Source organism: Cryptomeria japonica, chromosome 6, assembly GCF_030272615.1.
Source record: "Cryptomeria japonica chromosome 6, Sugi_1.0, whole genome shotgun sequence".
Lineage (NCBI taxonomy): Eukaryota > Viridiplantae > Streptophyta > Pinopsida > Cupressales > Cupressaceae > Cryptomeria > Cryptomeria japonica.
The window spans coordinates 245,492,137-245,499,982 of record NC_081410.1 but is presented as its reverse complement, the minus strand read 5'-3'; the positions used below and the strand labels follow the sequence as shown (position 1 = coordinate 245,499,982).

At 36.4% G+C, this 7,846-nt stretch overlaps 1 protein-coding gene across 4 annotated transcripts; it reads right to left on the bottom strand.

Annotated features, from left to right (window-relative positions):
- Positions 1-1,969: 1,969 nt before the first annotated feature.
- LOC131079757 (wall-associated receptor kinase-like 14) lies at positions 1,970-5,940 on the bottom strand. Of its 4 annotated transcripts, none has more exons than XM_058017794.2 (4): positions 5,531-5,940; positions 4,059-4,788; positions 3,781-3,858; positions 1,970-3,468 (listed from the first exon to the last, which is right to left on the bottom strand). In XM_058017794.2, exons 2-4 carry the CDS (start codon positions 4,777-4,779, stop codon positions 2,240-2,242), a joined length of 2,028 nt encoding a protein of 675 aa, XP_057873777.2. In that variant the 5' UTR covers positions 4,780-4,788; positions 5,531-5,940; the 3' UTR covers positions 1,970-2,239. The 4 variants fall into 4 exon arrangements, with proteins under 4 accessions (XP_057873777.2, XP_057873774.2, XP_057873775.2 ...); XM_058017791.2 differs by lacking the exon at positions 5,531-5,940 and adding an exon at positions 5,021-5,512; XM_058017792.2 differs by lacking the exon at positions 5,531-5,940 and adding an exon at positions 5,314-5,512.
- Positions 5,941-7,846: the final 1,906 nt, after the last annotated feature.

Sequence of the window (7,846 nt, the reverse complement as noted above, 5' to 3'; positions counted from 1 at the left end):
ACAAATGATCAAGTGGGTATCTCTAAAATTACTACCATAATCTCACACGTCTTCTCATCTTTTTTACCATATAATTTTTTCTATTTTTAGACAACATTAGCATAGTAAACTTTAATTTTTTTACCAGTGCCTTGACAGTCCTCACAGATATACGTCTACCATTTTTTTAATAACTTTTGATATACTTGACCAAATTCAAAATAAATTACATATTATTGTTCTACACAAGATTCTATACAATTTTTAAAAAAAAAATCATTTTAGATTATTTTGATGCAAGTTATGCCCAGCGCACGAACAGGTACCAAATTTTCAGGATGCAGTCACTTCAAAAAATAATTAAAAAAAAATACTAAACAAAAAATTACAAAAAAAATACACAACTTCTAGATCTCAATCTTACCTATCATCCTACCAAAGGGTTTTGCAAAATACTATATCTAATTATATATTTTGTGCAATGCACGAAAACAGCTATGTTATGTTTTTCTGAAAAAATCAGGAACATGTTTTCATGCGAGAGAGGTTTGACCCTCTTAAAGTGGCCACTTATACCCCCTTTTTGTTCACCATCTTGGTGCACTTACCCATTTTCAAACAATAACATATTTGACAAATGTACAAGTATAAAGACAAGGTAATAAAATTGTTCGTGCTATTGATGGTGACATTTCAAATACGTCACCCAAATATACTTTTCTCCCTAATCACATACTTGTAGTTAGATAATTTTCAAAGTAACAACAAAAATATACACGTTTATTTTAACAATTGGTACTATACATGGATGATTCAAGACTAAATGTGTAGTCAAAATTATTGTTGCATATTAAGCTCCAAGAAGACATTATTATTATGCTGTTTAGTATGACTCAAATATACATGTTTCCTCAACAATTGGTATTGCAATTGGATGATTCAAGGCTAATTTATGTACTTAATTTTGTTTTGTGTAACATATTTCACATATCTACTACTACTTAATGAATGACGCATGATAAATCATTGATAATATTGTTAGATCCAATTCCATTCACTTGGAAAACTAGTGAAATTGATATTAGAACCCATCTCATCCTTCTTAAAAAATCATAATTGTATTTTTTGGATTCACATACCTCAAAACTGAAAAATAAAAATACAAGATATTAGAATCTAGACTATCAACATTTTATCTTGATTTTATAAATGGTAGTTTGTTACATAAAAAGATAAAGCTAATTCACTTATACATATAGAGATTGGTTAAGAGCCTTGTATTATTATCATTCAAGCATAATGAAGATATCATTGTTATATGATAGACTTACATTAGCAATTACATATAATGACTACATGATATCTTCAGTTTTTTAATTTTTTTGTCTTATTGATTTCGCAAGAGTTTTAACCAAAATAGAATCCCTCTACCTTGTAAACTCTTCAATAATGTCTATAATCAAAATTTATTTTAAGATATATAAAATCTTCAATCTTCTTTATGTCTCCTTGATTTGATAACAACATTTTGACCAAAAGAGAATCCCTCTACCTTGCAAACTCTTCAACAAAGTATAAAAACAAAACCTGTTTTAAAATTTATATTATTTAATTAATTAACAGAAAGTCTTTTCATAATTTTGACTTAAAAAGAATCCTTCTACTTTGCAAACTCTTCAACAATGTCTAAAATATATATTATCTTCAATCTTCTTTTTGTCTCGTTGATTTGATAACAAAGATTTTGACCATAAGAGAATCCCTCTACCTTGCAAACTCTTCAACGGAATTTATAAACAACACCTGATTTAAACTTATAAGAACATATTTTCGTAGAAAGACTGTTATTTTATTTCTTTGCAAAAATTAAAAAATCTGATTGATGCCGGCCATTCTTTGAGTTAAAATTTGTTTGCAACTCGTTTCATGTACACGGGAGCAATGAGAGCTTGGTGAGAAAAAAGTAAATAGAGCAATGAGAGCTTGGTGAGAAAAAAGTAAATATGAACGCGTGAATTTAGAATATATTAAAGCAAGTTTGAAAACAGATAAGAAAGAGCATATGATACAATAGCACCTGTGCAGCAGATGATCTCAAGGCCTTGACAAGTAGAGCCGCTGCCATTTCACGGTCAACCCGTTGCAGTTGCCACTTGCCTGCTTCTACGCGTCTTTTAGGTTCACCTAATCTGCTAAAAGTCAGCAAAAACGGAAGGGGAAGGGGAAAAGGAAAAGCATGGTGAGTCAGTCAATCAATCAATCAATCCATTGTATTATCCAGTGAGCTACTTGTAGAGGGAGAACTTTGACCGCTGACCCACGGATCCTGAACCGAAACCGGCGACGCCATGTCTGGGTTTAATCGGGTAACAGAGCTTTTTAATTGCGATATTACCGATTGCTGAATAGTAATCTGTCTGTTTGAAGAATTCATGTCGTCTTTATCTTGGGCGTGAGAGAGTGCGTAGGAAGCCCCGATCGATTGGAGCTCCTCTGCAACTTCCAGCATGCAGGGGCGTGCATCTCTGTCAAATGCTAGACACCGGAAAGCCAGCTCGGCCACCATGTGCACGGAGCTGAGGAATGATGGGTCGTTTTCGGCGTCCAGTAGTAGAAATGGGTCGATGATGTGGTGGAGGCAACCGCTGCCAATCTTGTCGAGGGCTAGAACTGCCAGGCTGATCTCACTCTTGTTGCGCGTGAAATCGACCACTTTTAACGCCGTGATGATCTCCACCAAAACCACTCCAAAGCTGTAGACATCGCTCTTGTCGGACAGGTGGAAGTTCTGGTGGTACTGCGGGTCCACGTAGCCGGGGGTCCCCTGAGGCACTGTTGAAATGTGCGACTCTTCTGTGGGTACAATCCTGGATAAGCCGAAGTCGCCTACTTTGGAGTTGAAATTGAAGTCGAGCAAAATATTGCTGGATTTGACGTCTCTGTGATAAATTGGGGGATTAATGGTGGAATGCAGATAGGCCAAGGCGCTGGCGGTTTCTGAAGCAAGGGTTAGGCGTCTGGTCCAGGAGAGTCCCTCGCCTCTGTGGCGCTGCAAGTGCTCCGCCAGAGTGCCGTTTGGCATGTATTCGTACACCAGGATCGCCTCGCCGTTCTCGATGCAGCACCCGATCAGACGAACCAGATTCGGATGGTCTACTGAAGAGAGCAGCTTTATTTCGTTCATCACCTGCTGGATACCCTCACCCTGTCTTTCCATGTGCCGGATCTTCTTCACCGCCACTGCCCGCTCGCTGCCCAGTCTGCCCTCGTACACTGTTCCAAAGGCCCCGTTTCCCAGCCTCTGTTTCTCCGAAAACCCCTTTGTGGCCCTCTCCAGCTCTCTGTACGTGAATATGTGAATCGTTGATCCTCTGCTCGCTTCCTGTAATCTTTTTCTACTTCTCCGGCTCCGTACAAACTTAGATCTCCTCTTCAGCATGCAGTATAGCAACCCCAGTAGTAGTACCACTGCTACCCCCGCAACTATTCCTGTACAAACAAGATTTTAGGGAAAGATTATTTTAAAAAGCAAAATCTTTCCGTGTTTCTTCCGGGATGGACGAGATTTTCAGAAGAAATTCAAAGCACAGATATAAAACTTAGTCTTCGATTTCTTGTAAAAAATGTTTAGCAAAATCCTTAACGCCTTCCAGCATGGACGACAAATTTTCAAAGAAATTTTAAGCAAAGACAAATAAAACCTACTCTTCGATTTCTAGAAAAAGTATTGGACGAAAATTTATTTACAATCTCTTGCTACAGAAGAAATGTTACAGAGAATGGAAATTTTAGTAAAATCACCTCCAATGAGAACTCCAATCCTATTCGTTCCTCCACAACTGCCAGACATGTACCGAGAAGGATTGCACTTTGAAGATTCTGAAGGATTACAGCTTTAATCAGACTTTCTAAACGCACAAATCTCAACCAAAAAAAATTCCCCTAACCGTGGATCATTGGACTTAATGCCACTATTCAATTTGTAAATTTGCAAAAACAAATTGTCGAATATCACTATACAAACTTTGAAGGATACTGTAGTATAAGACAGAAAAAGTTCTAATGAAAATAGCATTTACCTTTGTAGCAGCCGTCACCGCTCTCGAATCCATCTCCGACAAAGCCTGCTTTACAAGAGCATTTATACGCCGGTTCACCTGTGCCTGGAGATAAAAGCTGCTTGCAATCTGCGTTGGCAGAGCAGCTGTTCGCAGTACAGTTGCCGTTAATCCACCATCCGAGCTCGAGACTTCCGAGATCTACTAAAATTTCCGAATCGTCCTTTCTATCGACCACAATATGGCCAAGCAACGTATTGCACTTATCGTCGTCGAGGTCCTTCCACTTATAAAAACCTGTTCCATTTTTACGGAGGCAACTATACTCGGAGGAGTTGCAGCTCTGGTTTTCTTCATTGGAAAGACGATTCACTACTAGGCTAAGGTTGAAAGAGCAGTCGTAAGAGGAACCTAGCTTTGGGCAGTCCTTGACTAGCAAAACATTTCGAGTCGTGAGAGCGTACTGCTCCTGGAATGCACGAAGACCTTTTAACTGCTTACGGCACTGAAATCCATGGCTGATGCGGACTCCCTCGCTCGTAATATTTTCCACATGGAATCCTTTCACGGTGATGTTACTTTCACCTGAGCAATCGAGCATGTTAGGGCATTCGCCTCCGAAACCGAAAGGATACGGCACTGTTTTCGAACCGCATTTTCGATTGCACGGCTCTGAACCCTCGCACATGAGAATATAAAAGCTCGCCATGACCAGACATATCACCAAACCGGATTCTTTCATTTGCTCTGCCTGTTTCTCCAGGACACACAAAATATTAGCGACCAGGTCGTGACTACAATATCTGATTGCAAACGCTTCTTCCACAAAACCTATACGTCATTTAACGATAATATTTTGTCGCTTTAAATTTACATATTTTAATAAATGAAGAGTTCTAAAAAAGCAAAATGCAGGGTGGAAGCAGCAAAGGAGGAATCTTCAAACAGAGAAGATTACAGCAGCAAACACAAATAATAATAACCTGAAAAGAATCATCACAGGCAGACACTGCCCGTCAGAATTGACTAAATCTCGGGCTTGGAACGTGTCTTGGTAAAAGCAATTCCAATGTTCAACAAATTTTACACGGAATGTCCACAGGAAAGAAAGAAAAAAGACCGACTTGGATATCTACTGAATCTCCTAGGTTTTGAACAGAAATACAGGTTAAACCAGGCGACAACTAAATAATCATTGATATTTCGCCTGAAAGCCCTAAAATAACCAGCCAAAAAAAGCAAAATAAGGTCATCAAGGCCAAGAACCAGCTTTTACCAGACAATTCCACCGCAGAATTTCAATTCACCTGACAGAAATATCTGACAAGTCCGTGTGTAAAACGAGATTCAGGCAATTTAAAGCAATAAATTCTATCTGTAAATGTCTGAATGCTCAAGCTCTCATTGAATCCAACCTATTCCGCATGGAATCCATTAACCAAAAGACTTAACAAGACAAATAAATATACAGTAAATAAACGTGCGATGATTACCTTGGAAGCTTGTAGGTCTGAGTTATCGTTGAGCTACAGGGAAATGAAAATATCTAGGAAACAGAGCATAATTGACAATTAATGAAGTGGGTAACCCTGAATGCGTCATCACGGACTTTCTGAGCAGAGTTTGAAAGCAAGTGATTAAGCTGGAACCTGTGCATTTGGCATGCCCCTACAGTGATCACACGTGTCTCATAAAAATGACGCCTTTACTAGTGCATTCGGTTGCATTGACAAGACTGCGAATTCACAAACCCTAGAGGCTACGCATTTTGTTTTCCAGGGACCCACTGCACCATGTTATCTCTTAAATCCAGAGCCTGCACGAAAAGTCCATTGTACAACATGCATTCATTCATTATGACTGAAGACGCGCTCCAATGTGTAAATTTTGTGCTGTCTTGCCTAAAATATTGAAGTGACCTTTCAGTCATCCTTTTATATTTGCGGAGTCAAATTATCGATAATAAGAAAATCGTTTCAAGAAAGGACAAATTCAATTCACATGATGATCGAGTAGTTCAACCTCTTCACCACGTATTCTCACTGCAATTTTTTTTTTTTTTTGCACTCGTGTTAATGCTGTAAAACGCACCTCGCACTTTCCATATTAGATTTAGACGTTATTTTAGTTTGGTTAAATTTCATGTGGTAGTAAGAATTAAATGGTATATTTTTATTTTTATTTTTATTTGGAATGGTCATATAATTTAGTTTTATTTGTATTTTTAGTTAACTTTCATTTGTTTATTTATTTTTGTTTTTGGTTAGATTTAAATCTTTTAATTTTTAAAAGTTCAAATCTAAGGATTGATTTTACTTCTCTTTGTGATTATTTTTTGCTAATTTAATATGATTCTTGATGTGCTATGGCTATGTCTACACTCGAACTTTACATATTCATCTTCCTTATGATGGATCACTATGTGTGATATAAAATGTTTGACTGAAAAATATACATAATTTGAACCAAAAGCTTGCATTGATACTTATTGGTGTTGTATTTAAAAGGTCAACCGCAATATATTTTAGACACCATCCAATTGTCTAGGTCTCTTGCATCTTATAGTTATCATTTCTACATGCACACATTATGAGGAGCACTATTTATTAAAGAATTTTCATTGCAAAAGCATTCGAGGCATCTTGCATGTTTGAGAGTGTTGTTGTTGATATTTTATTTAGCTATTGAATTGGTATCCTTAGATAGCTTACAACAAGGGAAGCAATTATCATTGCTAAATGCAATCCATCAATCTCTAGAATCATGTGGGAAAAAGATAGGGACATCAAGGCAAGTTGAAAGTGTCATTCCAAAAGTTTGTGGAGATTAAATCTACAAATCTAGATAAGTTCTGCAAGACAAAGAGTAGATCCACACTTGCAAGATTACTTTTGTAGTCACATAAGTGATCCAAAATTATAAGGCATTTCTTCATTCTTATGCATTCATTCAATCTATATTAGCATTCCTAAACTATTAGCAAAATACATTCTATCATATTTCACAACATTTCTTGCTAAGTTTTTCATATTTCTATCATATTTCACAACATTTCTATAATTTTGTTGATGCTCTGCTGATAGTTAGCTTGCCACTGTTTCTTTGTTCTATTCCTGGGTTAGCCCCTTGTTTTGGTTGCTTTTAATTTCAAAAACATTTCTCGCTAAGTGCCTTTATTTAATTATATATTTACAAAAGCATTTAATTCTATACACTTCTAGATATGCTTTCTAGGATAGATTATGAATGTGTATATTATTTATTTATTATCCTAAATTTATGCAAAGGGGATTTTAATGTAACTTTCCTTTGGTGAAGCCCTTATACTTTTTTAGAGTTTTCTTATAACATTTTTTCTTATTCAAATATGATTGTGTTTTATTTAACTAGATTGATTTTTCTCTCTCCCTACCATGTCACTTTGTGTCTATTTATGATACAAGTTACTTGAGACACTATTCTTGTGAAGGACTATATATCTCAACCCTAATATGACTAGCCACACAAATTATCATAATTCTCAATATGATATTCAATTTCTTAATGCTCGTACTAAGAATCAAATTAGGATCGTACAACCTAGAGTTTTGAGTGAATAAATTGTCAAAGGAAAACCACCAATTCATCTGTTTTATGCTAAAATCAAACTATCCTATGAAGAATGCGAAAATAAGAGTGCATAACATAGTAAACATCAAAGAAACAAGCATAAAGCAAACACTCCCCTAAAAATCTCCATAGTCTTTGAGTCCCTTTCCAAATTAAAAAAATAATACCATAAAAAATATATAAGCACAATACAATTAGAT